At 46.7% G+C, this 19274-nt stretch overlaps 1 protein-coding gene across 5 annotated transcripts in view; it reads right to left on the bottom strand.

Annotated features, from left to right (window-relative positions):
- SH3TC2 (SH3 domain and tetratricopeptide repeats 2) overlaps positions 1-19274 on the bottom strand; it is an 86295-nt gene that overhangs the window by 41879 nt on the left and 25142 nt on the right. For all 5 annotated transcript variants that reach the window (XM_075600971.1, XM_075600975.1, XM_075600974.1 and 2 more), the window contains 2 exons: positions 7059-7154; positions 4660-4787 (listed from right to left, as the gene is read on the bottom strand). In XM_075600971.1, coding sequence (XP_075457086.1) covers positions 4660-4787; positions 7059-7154 — 224 coding nt within the window. The remainder of the gene's footprint in view (positions 1-4659; positions 4788-7058; positions 7155-19274) is intronic.

Below are 19274 nucleotides of genomic sequence, written 5' to 3'. Positions count from 1 at the left end.
CAGATGTTTAGTTGGTCTAGTTCTAGCTGTTAAACTCACACTCATTACATTTTTGGGATATGAAGTCTTTTGGGTAAGAGAATCCAGAAACATAGTTATGAAGGGTAAAAAAAGAGACAAAACCTTCCACTGTGCAAGACTCAACAAATACGTGGCACCCATGAATGTACAGTATGCATGTAGATCTTTATTTATATAGCGCTTTACAATACACACATCATATTATAACACAATCGAAATAAGCACTTCAGACATAAAACCACAGGAAAAGGAGTCTGCCCCAAAGAGCTTACAATCTAAGTGCATATCTTCCACAAGTCCCCTAAGCTTACTTCATTTACCCTATCATCATATGTCATAGATTGGTTAAACTTCAAACAAGGATTCAGAACATGGAAATAAGTGTATAGGCTTTATTACATTTAGCTTGGTTCCTCTTTCATTTTCCCTGGCCTCCCTAGATTTGTACCTGCTGTGGGTCAGAGTAAGAACAGAGAAATGGAAAAATGTGTCCTAAAGATCTGGGATTCATTGAGAAGTATAAAAGCAGCAGTATGACGATCGGTAATTAATCGGCTACATCTGGTGGTATTTACTAATCAAGTGCTCTTTACATCATGTAGTGAAAATGTTATCACAATTCCCCCTCTCCCCCCCACTTCTTATAATTCCTCAATCAATCACATTGCACATTTTAATTAGTATATAATATGTATACAAAGTGAATCCTGCCCTGTAGTTTGTAACTCTGGATGGCCTGGACTTTGGATTCATGAGTCTGAAACCTATCATGATCTATGAACTGATATTTTCTATTTTTTTAATGTCCCATAATTAAGACAATTACTTTATAGAAGTGAATGTGTATACCAGCACATGACATAAAAATACTGGTATTACAGTTACTCGGGTATCTTCTTTATAAATCCTTTGTATTAGGTTGGTCCAAGCGAAGTTCTCAAGTTGAGAATGTCATGGCAATAAACATGTTAGTAAGTTAATTACAGCTAGGAAATTTGTTCATACATTTGTTAATTATAGACATGAAGAGCTGCCTTTTGGATGGCCTTGATGGCTGAGCTTAGACTAAGGTCTCGGACATAGTAGAGGTGCGCGCGTGCGACAGAGCGCATGACGTCTCCTGCGGTCCGTGGCCTGCAGGGTTGTGTGACGGGGGGGAGGGGGCATGGCGAGGGCATTAGCCCTCATTGGCTAAACATGAACCGCGCATGTGACTCGGCCGTCGCGCAGCAAAATCAAATAATTTTGTCTTGCCATGCATCGTCCGCCTCGGCACTCTCGTGCACATTACTTTCCTGGGTTTTGTTTTCGGCGCAAGCAACGTTGCTCGCGCAGTAACTTTTACTATGGCCGCGGTCTTAGTCTTCTATGTTTAAAGTCCCAGTTATAAAAAGGGGCTAAAATAAGTGTTCAGCAGTACTGAATTAGTTAAAACATATGTGGTGAAGTGCGTGTTGTGTACTAAAGACCATACACATTATAACCCCCCCAGCCTCCTTCAAAGAGCCTTCTAATGAAAGCACAAAGCTCCCATGGAACAATCCCATGGCCTCTTGCCAGACCCTCCGTGTCTCTCTGGCGTATTCCCCACCGCTGGAGCCCTTTTTAGCCCACACGAATATTTGAAACCAGAGTTTCCTGCTGCAGAAGCAGCTCTGTAATGGTCATTACAGGGCATGAGGGGCAGGAGAACCAGGAATTCATGGAGAGCTTAACCCTTAGAGAGGCAGAAGGTCGTGACTCCCCCGGCAACCTGTGGTGACACAAACAGAAGAAGATGGTCCACACGAGCGGTGTACATGATCTCCTCTAGAAAATTAGCCAAAAGAGCTACTATGTGTTTCCTAACCGGGCAGGGATTTCACCGATCTCCCAGAGAGGGCAGAGAGAGAGCAGAGCAGTGGCTAGGGGGCTGGGAAGTGTCCTCCGTCCTGATTGGCTGCATTTACCCAGCAACAGCCAATCAGAAGGAGGTCTCAGGAGCCTCCCAGTACAGGAGGAAGCAGCATGGACTGGAGATAGATGAGGCTGTGTGTGGGTGTGTGCTCTGTCCTGTTGTCTATGTGTGTGTTTCTTCTGTGGCTGTCTTGTGGGGGGTGATAGAGAGAGAAAAAGAGGGAGGGAGGGGGACAGTGAATGAGGAAGGGGGGGGTGAGAGGTGAGAGAGAGAGAATGAGAAAGGGAGGTGAGAGAATGAGAGGGAGCAGGGATGAGAGGGAGGTGCAGAGCTGACGGTTCACCTAGGGTGCCTAATACCTTTGTACTGGCCATGGGTGCCGGCACTAATGATGTAGGTTTAGTTACAGGCGTAAAGTAGACGTGGTGCCTATATTTAAAAAGGGAGCTCGATCACAACCTGAGAATTACAGACCTGTAAGACCAACATGTAGTGGGAAAGCTACAGATTCAGCCACAAGTATCCGATCACTAGCCTGGGTAAAAACTAAGGCATCTCACAGTAAATGTCTCAACATTTCTGTGAGATTCCTAATGGCCCATCGGATTAACCCAGCAGGGGTCCCTGCTGTCCCATTCAGTTTGAATCAGTTTGAATGGGACTGCAGGGACCCCCCGCTGTGTTAATACGATGGACCATTAGGAATCTCACAGAAATGTTGAGGCATTTACTGTGAAATTGCCCCAGATTTTCCAAGGCAAGTGATCTAATACTGGTGGCTGCATCTGTGCTTGAAGGTTTAGTACGGGAAAATATCCGGGAAAACCTAATGGATAACAAAATTATTACCATATTTCCTCGATTCTAAGACGCACATTTTTCCCCATTTACACGTGGGAAATTGGGATGCGTCTTAGGCCGCGCTTATAGTGCCGGCGACAGCGACGCGACATCGCGTCAAAACAAATGTATTGACGTCGTCGCGTGCGCTTATACTAGGCGCGACACGACGGCATGACGGCTTGGTCGCGATCGCTGGAAGTCACTTCAATTTGATTTTCCCAGCGACCGCAGCGTGACGTCAGCGTCGCCGGCACTATAAGCACGGCCTTAGAATCGATGTTTAAAAAAAAAAAACCCTTCTAGGGGGCGCTTACCAAAAGCTGGTCTCATTGGCAGCTGGTTGTAGTGCTAGTTGCATCTCCCAATGCCCGCCCAGCGTGACTGTCAGCTGCCCGACGGTGCGACTGGGCTGCCTCTCCCATTGCCGCTCCCCCCTGCGCGACTAACAGCTGGGCGGTGAGGCGGTAGAAGTGCCGGCTGCCTCTCCCATCCCCCACCTCGCTACTCTCCCCGGGAGACCGTCAGCTGGACGGTGTAGCTTCAGAAGTGCCGCCGGCTGTATCTCCCATTCCTCCTCGCCCCCGTGCGCAACTATCAGCTGTCCGGCAGGGCGGTAGAAGTGTGTGTGTGTCTCTGTGTGCGTGTGTGTCTCTGTGTGTGTGACCCTCCATTTTCTCCCTTCCCCATCCCTTCATTCTCTCCCCCCCATCCCTCCATTCTCTCCCTCCCCCCTCCCCCAATTCTCTCCCTCTCCCCCTCCCCCCATTCTCTCCTTCCTCCCATTCTCTCCTTCCCCCCCTACCCCCCATTCTCCCCTCCCCCTCCCTCCCCCCCATTCTCTCCTCCCCCCCCTCCCACATCCATCCGTTCTCTCTCCGCTCATCCGATACTGTCTCTCTCTTCCCATTCTGTGTCTGCCTCTCTCTAGTGTAGATAAATGTATGCAACTGTCTGCTAGTTTAAAAAAAAATTCTGCACATTTAATATAGTGGGGGGGTTTTCCCCAAATTTTTTTTTTATTAAATCAAGGGTGCGTCTTAGAATCGATGGCGTCTTAGAATCAAGGAAATAGGGTAGTAATACTGTAGTCAGCATGAATTTATTATACGACTCTAGTGTTATTTAATTGGAGTGGTACACTTGTACCTTATTCCACACAGTGCCTTCCCATTACAGGCATGAGCTGCCCCATGATATATTTAACATTTTGTGGTAGACCTAAGTTGCAGGTGTAGCAGATTTTTTGCACCATTTCAAAGTACAAATCTTGATAACTCCGTGATATTTATAAAATATACACTACTTGATTTTCTTATAATCCATCGTTTACTGTATTCATGGAGTGCTGGGATCCCACACATTTCTCCCCTTAATGACAATATTAATTGGACTAGAATTTTCTAATTATTAGTTATACGTTTAACATTTTCAATCTTTATATAAACGTCTTTAGTAACAAGTCTATGTGTAAATTATCGTAGTTACTGTACAAGTTAATTATTGTTTATTTCTTTCCTTGAAAGTAATTATAATGCCATCATTATTCAAACAGATACAGTAATTAGAAGTAGCAGATAATATTTGGGCTCAGTGGACCAATGGAAAAGGAGAACATACAGAGGAAACAAATAAGAAAATGTACTTTAAATAATAATAATAATAACTGCTTTTCTCCCAATGGGACTCAAAGCGCTGCATAATTACAGTGTATTGCGCAGTAAGCTGCACATATAATTTTTTTTACACAGTCCCTGCCCAGATGAGCTTACAATCTATGTTTTTGGTGCCTGAGGCACAGGGGGATAAAGTGACTTGTGCATGGTCACAAGGAGCTGACACTCGAGTATTAATAGAGTATGCAACATACATAATAAACAAAGAACTGGATAAGTCCCTACCTTAAAAAACAGTGAAACCTCCTTGTTGTCATTTTCCAGGGACCAGAGAGTCTTCCTTGCCACCTCCTGCAGAGCAACGTTAAGGCCCAGGGTGGAGCGTCGCAGGATGGAGAAGGACAGGGAGATTTCTGTAAAAACAGGAAGGGCAGAAGCAGAAGAGGAAATGTGCAATATTTACTTGGTAATTGTGCTCACTCTAACGAACAAAATATACGAGGAGAATATTAATACACATAGAAGAAAAATCCTGGCTTATTATTAATAATACAATGTTATGCAGCAATAACAGTGTACATTTCTGCTTAGTACCATCGCTATGATGATTCCACTGCCCCACAGAGCTTACAATATATCATTGACTATAGAGTAACTCACCAAAGATCATAGTGCACTGGTACTGGTTCTAAAAGGAAATTCTTCTACCTCTGAACCCAGTGTTTGGGCCACTTGATCTGATCAAGTTCTGAACATCTGCTACGGAGCATACTGTAGTAAAAGTGCTTTCCAAATGTTATATTTCACGTAACCCTCTTAACTGCCATTGTCACAGTCACCTAACAACTGCTTTAAGCTTCTTGCTCTATGTGCAATATGGTAACAATATTTATGTTTCAGTTTGTTAACAAAATCTGCAGCAATTAGTTATCAACAGTGGAAGACGGGAAAGTCTAAGGTTGATGTAACACTTTTTTAATGTAAAAGCAAACAAGTGCAGGGACAGTATATACTGTATATAATTTTAATTTGCACTCATTCACTATTACAAGTGATTATTATTATTATTATTATTATTATTATTATACAAGCCTATAGGCACACATTAGATATTATTGATTAGACACATTTGTATTCATTAGTGAGCACTGTAGCACTGATTGTTCTTTCACTATATATATATATATATCCATCCATGATTCATTTGTAAGACTAATTGAATTATATATACAGTATATATATATATATATATATGCAAATATAGCTGTATGCTCATCTGCATGTCTTAGGCAGGTCTGCAACCCCGCCTTTCCCCATTATCACCCAGCATACAGCACTTCCACTGCAGCAAGGGATTCTGGGAAATGACATGCAAATGAGCACACAGTGTCACTTTTTGCCTCAATAACCATTTTTAAAATGGTTCCCTATAGGCTTAAGCTTGCTGCATGGTCACACAAAGCTGTTTCGACCTTTGGGGTCTCATCAGTGTGAGGCTGGTTATACTGGCTTTGCAGTTTGAAGCGTGGATAGGTTTCCACCACACATTAAGTTATGGTGGGTAAAAAAAGTGACAAAAAACCCTCTACTGCAAAGCATATAGCAAATGGAAATATTACTGTATGCTCATTTGCATGTCACAATTACTGCCTTTCACCATTATCCCCCAGCACTTCCACTGCAGCAAGGGAATATATATATTATATATATAAAAATGAATCATGGATGGTAAAAAATGATGTTCACGAAACATTCATATGTATTTTTGCACAACAGAGCTGACAAAACTCTTTAAAGAAATGGCACCTTTAATTTCCATTGACTTCTCTCTTCAGATCTCAGAACATGAATAATAATCGATAATAACTGGACTCAGCTAATATCATGGGGGTCAGAATAATGAGACAGACATGCACCAAGCTTTGTGTATTATATTATTAAACTTCTACACCAACATTAACACAGTTATAATTCATCACCAGTTGTAACTTTCCCGTGCTGTAGTCACTTCCCTTATGACCCAAGTATTGTGTCGTTGACCGTTTGTAAAGTTTTTTTTTTTTTTTTAAACTGAAAACCTTAGTTTATAATATTTTGCTTTACACGACCTGTGTCTTATCTAATAAACAAGTGGCTCGTTTCTGTTTGCTCTGTTACAGAAGTGCCTGTGAAGTTCACTAGTGAAACGCAATCAGCAGTTTAAAAAAGCTACGCACCCTTTTTAGGGTGAATGCAGATACACAACATAAGTAAGGCTGTACAAAACGTCTAAACTAAAATGATTGAGTTACATGGATTTTCTACACACTACTCTGCCAGAAGCCACCTTTAATTGGTGATGTCATGTATGATACTAGTGGGAATCACAGGCTTCCACGTCATTAGTAACAGCACAAACTCTCCTACTTCCCATGTCTGTGGAGCAAAACTGGTGAAGACAAAAAGGGATAATAGACCGTTTTGAGCTATTTCAGAAGAAGTAGCATCCAGCAGGATTATAAATCAATCTCTATATACTTCAGCATTCAAGGGGCATAAATGGTATCACAAACCTACAGTAAGATGGGCGGCAAGGAGAATTTAAGCACATTTTGTTTCAATACCTGGTAACGGTAGCAGTTTAATTTTGTCATTAGAATTTGGCTAAAATCATGATGGTGTGGACTTATACCCCCATATATTACCAGTGATAAATCCTTCTCCCACTGCCAGAGAGACAGAGTCCTGCCCCAAGGGGATCTCCTCGGCCACAGAGACAAGCTCTGAATCTTCTGGGTCATCTATGGAGACAGAAAGCATGGAAACTCCTCATGCAATTGCAGATAAAGGTGCTCATGGCCCTTCTAGCAGGGTGGAAGGCTATGGAGGATTTGTATCAAGCTAAATTTAAATTGCAGTCCCTCAAAGAACATGGAAAAGCACCATTTTCATTTCTTACAGTTATTTTAAAACGGTAAAAGAAGCATTTAATCTCATGTGCCTCATTTGTATTACTTCCATAAAATGAATGGCAACAATTTTAAAAGCGGCTAGAGGCCTGTGCTGTTTGGGCTTTATTTATTAACGTCTCTCAGTTGCAAAACTGACACAAAATATGGTGCAGAAAACAGCACCCATGTTAGCAAAGAAAAGAAACGCCACTGAAACCAATGAGGGCTTTTTGTCTGTGATAAGTCTGGTGCCTTCCTTGTTATTGGTTTTGCAGGTGGGAGACGTCGATAAATGTATGTATATTTTTACAGCATCCACCAGGTACGCAGTGCTTTACAATTTGTACAGCTTTACTGTACAATACAGGGAATATTATATAGAGATGGGAAAAGTGCATCAAGACATAAATGTAACATTGGAAGAAAGCAGCCCCTGCCTCAAAGACCTTACAATCTAATCAGGATGTGGGGAGACTAACAGAAACAGCAGTACATTTGAGTGAATTGGTTAAAGTGTGCAGAGAGCATACTGTAGTAAGGGTGCGGTCCCAGTCGTCACTGTGACACGCGCGCCCAGCGGGGGGGAGGGGGCTTTGCGTGCACAGCGCTAACCGCGATCTGCAGTCTTTTTAGGAGAGAGGGAGCTTGTGACAGGAGGGGGTGTGGTCTGAGATTTGCGGGGGCGTGGCCATCACGTCACGCGGCTGGTTCGCCCCCTTATTGGGTGAACCGCCGGCGGGGGTGGGGCCACGCCTCCGTCGCAAGGTCTAAACTGAATTTCATTGAGTTGTAAAAAACCTTGCAGTAGGGCGCAGCTGCACATTCAGCGGGAAGGTGACTACTGGGCCCAGCCCCATTGAGGGGCGGTGCTTACACGCACAGCGCACGCCGAGCCGTGCGCTGTGGCAGTGACTGGGACCGCAGCCTTAGTGATTAGTGGCGGGAGGCCAGTGAGGAAAAGGTTGCAGTAGTCACGTTGGAAGAGAGTGAGGGCATGCATTAACATGTTAGTGGTAGAGAAACAGGGAAAAGGTAATATTTTAGCACTGTTGCTGAGAAATGAGCAGCACGATTTAGCAATGGCATTGAGAGAATAACAAAAGCGAAGAGTCAAATATGACACCTAAGCAACGGGATTGGGCCCTCTTTTAGGCCTAAGCCATATGTAACCCAAGCCAGTCTATTCCCAAAGTCTCATTCCTTCTCTGTCTGCAGTAGACCGCCCACATATTGAAACAAAGGCACACTTGCATACACATGCACATATGCACAGATAACCACATTTTCACACACAGACGCACAACCACAGAGGGTTCCTGACCTACACTAAACAGAGTCTGCAGTTTTGCAAAAAATAGCACCTTCCCCACAGCCAAGCCTGATGCTTGCAGTCCTAAAATCTACTGTTCAATATCCCCTACAATCCTTGAACTGAAACTTCACAGCACTGAGAACAGGCAGAGAGGGAGCAGGAAACACCAGCTTTTCTCTGCAGTGGTGGGGCACACACCACAGAAGTTGGAGGGGGCATTTGAGGCAAGGGTAGGGTGACCAGATTTTGAAAATGAAAAACCGGGACACATAAAAAAAAATATTAATACAACTAATGACATGACTAAAAAATGAATATTATAATGATATTTATCTAAGTGTCACCATTGATGCTGTATTATTCATTCTACCTCTTCCCATTCTCTCTCTACCTTCTCCCCCATTCCCTCTCTACCTTCCTCCCATTCTCTCTATCCCTCCCCTCCCCCATTATCTCTCACCCCCCAGTCTCTCTCCATTCCTTCCCCCCCATTCTCTCTCTCCCTTCCGTCCCCCATTCTCTCTCCCTTCCCACCCCCCATTCTCTCCTTTTCCTACCCCTTCCCACCCAATCTCTCCCTTCCCTCCCCCCATTCTCTCCCTTCCCTCCCTCCCCCCATTCTCTCCCTTCCCTCCCTCCCCCCATTCTCTCCCCCATTCTCTCCCTCACCCCCTCTCCACTCTCCACCATTCTCTCTACCCCCCCCCCCCCCCATTATCTCTGTGACCTGCACAGGCTCACAGCCACTGACCTGCACAGACACAGACACTCACACAGACAGACCAGCACACTGATGCACAGACTCAGCCACTGATGCACAGACTCAGCCACTGATGCACAGACTCACAGCCACTGACCTGCACACACAAAGACTAACCAACACACACACGCTCTGAGGAGGAGCGGGGGGGGGGCTGTCTGGTCACCCTATGTCTGCAGGGATTTCTGCACGGACCCAATAATCCTGTCAGTAGGGAATTCTGCACAGGGCCAATAGTCCCGTCTCCAGCGATTTCTGCACAAACCCAATAATCCTGTGTGCAGGGATTTCTGCACAGGGCCAATAGTCCTGTGTGCAGGTATTTCTGCACAGGGCCAATAGTCCTGTCTGTAGGGACACACACACACACGTTGTGTCCTAACTTTCACTCTGGAGCATGGGGGGGGGAAACCATCTTGACTGGCAGCAGGCACCTCACTTCCGGCTCTCACTGCTGAGGCTCCGCTGACACTAACCCCGCCCCCACCCTCTGCAGCTGCAGTCAGACCGGCCTCCACTCTCCTCTCTGCCTGCATTCTTTGCTCTCTGCTGCCCCCCCTGCTCTGGTGGCCAAAACCGGAACAGTCACAAAAAAAGGGACATTTTAAAGAATGCGGGGCAGCCATTAAAAAACCGGGACTGTCCCAGCTATACCGGGACAGCTGGTCACCCTAGTTAAGGGGAACTTCTGCCCTCAGACCCCCCCACCCCTTATTGGTAGCATATATTATTAAATGTGACAACCCTCTTTAAACTAGCTTCAGTTTGAGCTTTCTTTGTAAACCTATAGGCTTACTTGAGTATTACATTATTTCAAAAGGCTTGAAAAGTAAAGCACTGAATGTTATTAATGGTTATTTGCTCTCTGTTTCTGTCAAATGAGCTGCTGTTTTCCTGTATTGCAAGCTTGTTATTTAGGCAGCCAGGCCCTACTATTTAATTTAGTGAAAAGCTGGATAATATGCAGTTGATGACAGGAGGGAGAGCTGGGACACCTGCTGTCCCGCTGTGGGGCATCCCTCCCAACTTGTGTGTCTGGCTGCTGGGCCTGTTTGCTACACCCCCTCAAGTATGATAGCTCAAAATGACACATACTGATATGATACAATTGTATGACTTTCACATTATCTGTGTCAAATAAATCCCAAACTTACTCATCCTATTACAACACACCCACATGTTGGGGTATTTATCCCTTTGAAAGACTATATTAAAGAGTTCTCTTTGTTGGCTTAAGTAAGCTAAAGGAAAAGTTGACAGCAAGTACTTATGCAGTACAAAAGCAGAAGCAGCAGCAGCAACTCTCGCGAGGCTTGCCGGGCCAATAGGAGTGCCCGGTTAGCCTTTGTGTGGGATCCTGCTGCAGTCGTAGCAGCATGGAAGACAACACAAGCCCTCCCTCATGCTGCCCCACCCGGGCCCTGCTCCGGACTGAGCCCTCCTCATCCGGTCAGAGTGTGAATGAGAGGGGTATTAAGAGTGGGAGGGGGGGGACAGACATTAAGTGTGAGGGGGGGTATTGAGTGTGTGACGGGTTGGATATCGTATGTGTGTGTGTATATATATATATATATATATATATATATATATATATATATATATATTTATATATTTAAGCAAGTGAGGGTGGCATATTAAGTGTGGGAGGTGGGGAGAGGAATAATGAAGGCGGGGATGTGAGGTAGAATGGGGGAGTGAGGGGGGAAAGAGTGAGTTTAATGCTGACATCTATAATACAGCCGCACTACTATGTTTTATATGCGTATTTAGAAAGGTATGCTATGTATGACCCGAATGAAGTGCAATTAAATCTAAATCGGGACCCTCATGAAATTAGTTTGACACACCTGGCATAAAGCATTCAGAGAGGGTGCTAAATATGTGGCCCCATACGGTATATGCATACAATATTTCTACTTCTTAAATAACTTGTCCCATGTAATAGACAAACAAGTGGTGGCTTAAAAGAATAAGCAACATTAACCCCTTTACAGTCAGAGACCTGCATTGTATTGTAGGCCCCTTTGATCATTTGTCCACGAATATTGATTGATAGAGAGATAGATAGTAATAGATATTCTTATATATCTGAACCATGTTTCTCCCCGAGCTGAGATGCAGGACTCCAAGCTCCAGGGAACCACTTTCCCCCTTTCTAGTTCCTGAGATATTTGCAGTTTTCTTGTCGGTAAAATAATAACAAAAAAAGCAATATGGGAGGCAAAGTCACCAATAGGAAGCTGTGACGTCATCTTCCTGTGACGTTGTGGCCTTCTATTGGCCCCCAGACTCCGCTGGGCCGGCCTTAGGGCAAGGTGGCCGCCTTGTGCCCCGCACCTTCGGGACCTCGCGATCACTCTGGACTGGAGGGGTGAGCCGGAGGAGGGAGCGTGGGGCCCCCCTTCTCCAGGTCCCTCCTTCGGTCGAGAGGAAGTTGGATCCCTACGCCGACAGGAGGAGGGAGAGAAGAAAGCGCGGGGCCTCGGGATCGGCTAAGAGGTGTGGTTTTTTTTGTGAGAGGGGTCTTGTCTTTTCCGGAGTAGTCCGCCTCCTGTAGTGTCCAATGACGCCGCAATGTCATATGACAATGCGCTGCCATGGCAACGTGACATCACAAGCCGCTGTGACATCATGATGCCGCGACGCTGCTGGAGGAAGGCCGCTCGTTAAGGTAAGTCCCCTTAACCTTTTTACAAGTGGTCGTCCTGCTGCCTGCGTGCCGCCTTGGGTCCCGCAAAGCCTAAGGCCAACACTGCTTCTAGAGTGAGGCTGATCTTGGTGTTCTCCATGTATGAAGGAGAAGGAGCGGCTCAGCGAGTGAAGACACTGACTAGCACAGAGTTTGAAGCAGGGGAACCTGATTAAATTCCTGGTTTCGACTCTTTGTGACCTTGGGCAAGTCACTTTCTCCCTGTGCCTCAGGCACCAAAAACATAAAACTAAACTAAAACATACGTAAAACTAGCAGCGCTATACAAGAACAAACAATTATTATTATTAACAAGATTCCGGTCAGGACAATTGAACAGAGGGTCTCCAGAGCATGGGACGAACTGTGGATCAGCTGTACAAACTGTGTTTCAGCTAATGTGAAAAAAAATATATATTATAAAAAAATGTCCAACAAGAATTGCTGCCTTAATGTGAAAATGTAACTGTATTATTCTTGAATATGCTTTTCTCTTCATTTGTAACAGTGTAATTGTGTGTCTTGTCGGTCACTTATTGACCATCCTTGGCTGATAATAGCACCCCACAAGGGACAGAAAGGAAAGTGTGGGGGTGACACTTTGCAAGTGGGATTGAGGTTCTATTTCAATTTATCACAAAAATATAAAGATCATAAAAACACTCCAACACATCTGGCTGCCAGGGAAACCACATGTAAAAACAGATGAAAATGCTGATTCCTGTTAGTTGCCTATATTTAACCACTAGCTGATATACCCGGCGTTGCCGGGGATGTAATTTTCCCACTCCCCCTGTCTCTCTCCGCTCCCCTCTCTCGCTCTCTCCCCCCATTCACCTCTCTCCTCATTCCCCTCTCTGCCTCCCTCTCTCTTTCTTCCCTGTTCACGGCAATCCGGTCCCCCCCCCAGCGCATGAATGCGGCCCCCCCTCCCTTCATAGCTCCGGTCCCCCTTCCCTTCGTTCACAACTCCGTCCCCCCCCCCCCCCGTTCACAGCTCCATTCCCCTCCGTTCACAGCTCCGTTCTCCCCTACTGTATGTTCACAGCTGCGGCCCACCCCCCGTTCACACCTCCACCCCCCCCCCCCCTCAACAGCTCCATTCCCCCCCTGCACAGCTCCGATTTCCACCCCCCCTTCACAGCTCCGTCCCCCCACCACCCCCATTCACAGCGGGGTATCTCCCCTCTCTCTGTGAGTGTATATAATATATGTATCTCCCCTCTCTCTGTGTGTGTATATAATATATGTATCTCCCCTCTCTCTGTGTGTATATAATATACAGGCAGTCCTCGTTTTACAACGCTTCGTTTTACAACGAATGGCTTATCCAACGCTATGCAATGCATACCTATGTTCATTTTTACAACGCCAAAACGGCTTATCCAACGCTCTTACGACGCTTTGCAAAGTTGTTTGTGTATATAATATATATATTATACTATATAATATATTATATTTTTATATTATATATTATGTAAAATTATATATATATATATATATATATATATATATATATATATATATATATATATATATATATATATATATATATATATATATATATATATATATGCACTATATAATTTGTGTATGCACTATATAATTTATGTGTGTGCTGCATATCTTATTGCCTGCGTAAAATATTTGGTGTATTTTAGTGTTAAAAATGCCTTCAGGAACGGAACCTTTCATTTAAACAGTGTTTCTATGGGAAAACGTGTTTCGCTTTACAACGTTTCGATATCCAACGCCATTTTGAGTAACGCATTGTGTCGGATAACCGAGGACTGCTTGTATGTATCTCTGCTTTGTGTGTGTGTGTATGATATATGTATCTTCCCTCTCTGTGTGTGTATATAATATATGTATCTCTGGTGTGTGTGTGTGTGTGTGTGTGTGTGTGTGTGTGTGTGTGTGTGTGTGTGTGTGTGTGTGTGTGTGTGTGTGTGTGTGTGTGTGTGTGTGTGTGTGTGTGTGTGTGTGTGTGTGTGATATATGTATCTCCCCTCTCTCTGTGTGTGTAGCTGAGAGCCCCGGCGTTGCCCGGGATGCATTTGGGTGGGGAGTGGTCCACGCGGCCCATGGCGGTGTGCGGTGGTACTGCTGCTGTGGCTGTACTTATGGTGATTGTATCGGTGTGCTGATTTGGGAGGGTTTGTTGCTGATGTGGGGTGCGGATGTGGGTGTGCCGATGGAGGAGGTGCGAAGGTGCCAATGTGTGGGTGCTGATGGTGTTGATGGGGGCTGGGAATGGTGGGGAGCCGAGAATGCCAGTGTGCTGGGGGGGGGGGCATGGGATACCGGTGTGCTGATGTGGTGGAGCTGGGGATAGTGTGTGTGTGTGTATACACACGTGTGTGTGTGTATACATGTTTGTGTGTATACATTGTATGTGTGTGTGTGTGTGTATAAGTGTGTGTGTGTGTGTATACATGTGTGTGTGTATACATGTGTGTGTGTGTGTGTGTATACATGTGTGTGTGTATACATGTGTGTGTGTATACATGTGTGTGTGTATACATGATGTGTATGTATACATGATGTGTATGTATACGTGTGTGTGTGTGTACGTGTACATGTGTGTGTGTGTGTACGTGTACATGTGTGTGTGTATACGTGTACATGTGTGTGTGTGTGTGTGTGTACGTGTCTACGTGTACGTGTGTGTCTACGTGCGTGTGAGTGTGTCTACGTGCGTGTGTGTGTGTGTGCGTGTCTACGTGTGTGTGCGTGTCTACGTGTGTGTGCGTGTCTACGTGTGTGTGCGCGTGTCTACGTGTGTGTGCGTGTCTACGTGTGTGTGCGTGTCTATGTGTGTGTGCGTGTCTACGTGTGTGTGCGTGTCTACGTGTGTGTGTCTACGTGTGTGTGTCTACGTGTGTGTGCGTGTCTATGTGTGTGTGCGTGTCTACGTGTGTCTGCATGTCTACGTGTGTCTACGTGTGTGTGCGTGTGTATGTGTGTTTACGTGTGCTGCGTGTCTACGTGTGCCTGCGTGTCTACGTGTGCCTGCGTGTCTACGTGTGCCTGCGTGTATACGTGTGTCTGCGTGTATACGTGTGTCTGCGTGTATACGTGTGTCAACGTGTGCTGTGTGTATACGTGTGTCTACGTGTGTGTGTACACGTGTGTGTCTGTGTGTGTACACGTGTGTGTACACGTGTGTGTATGTGTGTGTACACGTGTGTGTACGTGTGTGTGTCTACACGTGTGTGTCTACATGTGTGTGTATACGTGTGTCTACGTGTGTGTGTGTGTATACGTGTGCCTACGTGTGTGTGTGTGTGTATACGTGTCTACATGTGTGTGTACGTGTGTATACGTGTGTGTGTACGTGTGTATACGTGTGTGTATACGTGTGTGTATATACGTGTGTGTGTATATACGTGTGTGTGTATACATGTGTCTACGTGTGCCTGCGTGTCTACGTGTGCCTGCGTGTATACGTGTGTCTGCGTGTATACGTGTGTCTGCGTTTATACGTGTGTCTGCGTGTATACGTGTGTCAACGTGTGCTGTGTGTATACGTGTGTATGTATACGTGTATACACGTGTGTACGTGTGTGTATACGTGTGTGTACGTGTGTGTGTCTATGCGTGTGTGTCTACATGTGTGTGTGTATACGTGTGTCTACGTGTGTGTGTGTGTGTGTATACGTGTGCCTACGTGTGTGTGTATACGTGTCTACATGTGTGTGTACGTGTGTATACGTGTGTGTGTACGTGTGTGTATATACGTGTGTGTGTATGCATGTGTATACGTGTGTCTGGGTGTATACGTGTGTCTGTGTGTATACGTGTGTCTGTGTGTATACGTGTGTCTATATAGGTGTCTGTATAGGTGTGTGTGTGTGTCTACGTGTGTGTGTGTGTGTCTACGTGTGTGTGTGTGTGTGTCTACATGTGTGTGTGTCTGTGTACGTGTGTCTGTCTGTGTACGTGTGTGTGTATGTCTACGTGTGTGTGTGTGTGTCTACGTGTGTGTGTGTGTCTACGTGTGTGTGTGTGTGTGTCTACGTGTGTGTGTGTCTGTGTACATGTGTGTGTGTCTGTGTACGTGTGTGTGTGTGTGTGCCTACATGTGTGTGTGTCTACATGTGTGTGTGTCTACATGTGTGTGTGTGTGTGTGTCTTATGTATAGAGATATATATAGTGTGTGTGTGTGTGTGTGTGTGTGTGTGTGTACAGAGGGATCAGGCTGGAGATGAAGGAATGTGTGGGGGGGGAGCTGCTTACCTTGCAGTCGGCAGCATCTTCCTCGTGCAGGTCGGGAGACGGACCCTGCAGTCATCTGGTACGGAGGGGCAGGATCGGACGGGAGCTGGACAAAGGGCATGTGGAGGGGGGGAAGCTGCAGGGAGAGCAGCACGGGGCATGTGGAGGGGGGAGGGGGGAGAGCAGCATGGGGCATGTGGAGGGGGGAGAGCAGCACAGGGCATGTGGAGGGGGGGTGAGCAGCACGGGGCATGTGGAGGATGGGTGAGCAGCATGGGGCATGTGGAGGGGGGGAGAGCAGCACGGGGCATGTGGAGGGGGGAGGGGGGAGAGCAGCACGGGGCATGTGGAGGGGGGAGAGCAGCACGGGGCATGTGGAGGGGGGGTGAACAGCACGGGGCATGTGGAGGGGGGGTGAGCAGCACGGGGCCTGTGGAGGGGGGGTGAGCAGCACGGGGCATGTGGAGGGGGGGTGAGCAGCACGGGGCATGTGGAGGGGGGGTGAGCAGCACGGGGCATGTGGAGGGGGGTGAGCAACACGGGGCATGTGGAGGGGGGGTGAGCAACACGGGGCATGTGGATGGGGGGTGAGCAGCACGGGGCATGTGGAGGGGGGGTGAGCAGCACGGGGCATGTGGAGGGGGGGTGAGCAGCACGGGGCATGTGGAGGGGGGGTGAGCAGCACGGGGCATGTGGAGGGGGGGTGAGCAGCACGGGGCATGTGGAGGGGGGGTGAGCAGCACGGGGCATGTGTGGGGTCCCTCCTGCAAGGCTGGCGGGAGCGTTGCAGGCGGCGCCGGGTAGGCTGGGCTTTGCTGTGAGGGGGGGTGGGAGAGGTGAGGCGGTGCCGAGGAGCGTGCGGCGAGGCCCGTGGGTATGCTGCCTCACCCATCCGGAAGCTGCCTCACCCATCCGGCCGCTGCCTCACCCATCCGGCCGCTCCCACGTGGATGTGAGGCGGGAGGCAGCGTGTTGTGGCCCCCCCGCTGACTGTAGCGGCGCCGGGGTGTGAGCTTGGGGGGAGGGTGAGGTGTGTGTGTGTGTGTGTGTGTGTGTGTGTGTGTGTGTGTGTGTGTGTGTGTGTGTGTGTGTGTGTGTGTGTGACACTGTGTGTCCTTTGGCCCGTCACTCCGCCTCAGGCCAATGAGAGGTGTGCGGGGGCGGCCCAAGGGACCAATGAGATTTCCCCTAGGGACACAGGCCATGCAGACAAACATACCGTGCTTTCACAAATATATAGTAGATGTATCTCTGCTCTCTCTGTGAGTGTATATAATATATGTATGTCCCCTCTCTCTGTGTGTGTATATAATATATGTATCTCCCCTCTCTCTGTGTGTATATAATGACGTCACCCTGCCTTGCACTCAGAGACCGCAAGAGCCAATGAGAGCCAAGGCCCGCCCGCAGTCAGCCAATGGGAGAGCTTGACAGTCAATGAAAGCCAACAAGAGCGCGCACAAACCCACAGAAACAGATTTTGAGTTTTACATATATAGATTAAACAAATCATTGTCATTCGTTCACTCTGATCCTATGTGAGATTTTTCGTGTAATTATTAGTCATCTTTTTATATAACAGGTAAGTATGCAATTGATACTACTCATTTCTTAAGTTTAATGATTATAATATTACATGGGTTTTGTTTGTTGCATTTAATGTTAAATGGCTTCCCTGTTGCTCATTAGTCAAATATAGGTCATTATTAATAACAAATGCCTTCATTATAAATCCCTATGTAAACAGGAACAATTATTTTAAAAATCCGGTATTTTTCATAGTGTGAAAAAGTACATTAATAACAGCCTTTACAAATAATAATTATATTCCATAAGTAAAATGTATTGAAAAAATGAATATATTAAAGTTGGTTGTTTGGCATGCTTTCCCTACTTAAAATGAACAGGATGTACTGTATAAATGTATTAAGTATCAGGCATCTCTATACTTTTAGCATCATCTAAGGTTAATCTACTGTAGCTTAATACAGCCCCAACCCACAGACTGCCATGGTGTATGTCAGGGGGGCTCAACTCCAGTCCTCAAGACTGCCCGTCAGGTTTTAAGGATATCCCAGCTTCAGCACAGGTGGCTCAGTCAAAGACTGCATCACCTGTGCTGAAGCTGGAATATCCTTAAAACCTGACCTGTTGGGTGGTATTGAGGACAGGAGTTGAGCACCACTTGTGTATGTAATGCTGATTTTGCATTCTGTTATCCTAGTAGCCCCTAGATCAGGGGTGCACGAAAGATTTTTCAGGGTGGGGGGGCAGTTGCAGAGACCTTGCACTCTTCCTCAAGGCATTTAAATTAAATGCCGGGGGATCGCGTGAGGCCTCTGCAACGTCCCTTACCTTGTCTTAAGTAACGCTGGTTTGCTCTATATGAGCAGGAGCAGTGACGTCCGCCATTCTTTCCAGGGCTGTTTATAGAGGAAGTAAGTACTCCCCCTGCCTCATGCATTACCATCTCCACAGCCAGCCCCCCCCCCCCTCCCTCCTTGTGTCCAACGGATGCTGTGTCTGTCTGTCTTTGTGTGTGTGCTATGCTGGGTCTGTGTGTGTGTGTGTGTGTGTGTGTCATGGTGTGTGTGTGTGACATGCTGGGTGTGTGTGTGTGTGTGTGTGTGTGACATGCTGGGTGTGTGTGTGTGTGTCTCATGCTGGGGGTGTGTGTGACATGCTGGGTGTTTGGGTGTGACATGCTGGGTGTGTGTGTGTGTGTGACATGCTGGGTCTATATGTCTCACCCACCCAGTGTCTCACCCGCCCGGTGTCGCCCAGTGTCTCACCTGCCCAGTGTCTCTCTCCTTCACCCTGTGTCTCCATCTCTCTCTCTCTCTGTGTGTCTCTTTGTCGCCCACTCTCTCTGTCGCCCACTCTCTCTGTCGCCCACTCTCTCTCTCTCTGTCGCTCACTCTCTCTCTCTCTGTCGCCCACTCTCTCTCTGTCGCCTACTCTCTCTCTCTCTGTCGCCCACTCTCTCTCTC

The sequence above is a fragment of the Ascaphus truei genome, chromosome 5 (assembly GCF_040206685.1).
Source record: "Ascaphus truei isolate aAscTru1 chromosome 5, aAscTru1.hap1, whole genome shotgun sequence".
In the NCBI taxonomy this organism is placed as follows: Eukaryota; Metazoa; Chordata; class Amphibia; order Anura; family Ascaphidae; genus Ascaphus; species Ascaphus truei.
This window is presented reverse-complemented; position numbering and strand designations above follow the sequence as displayed.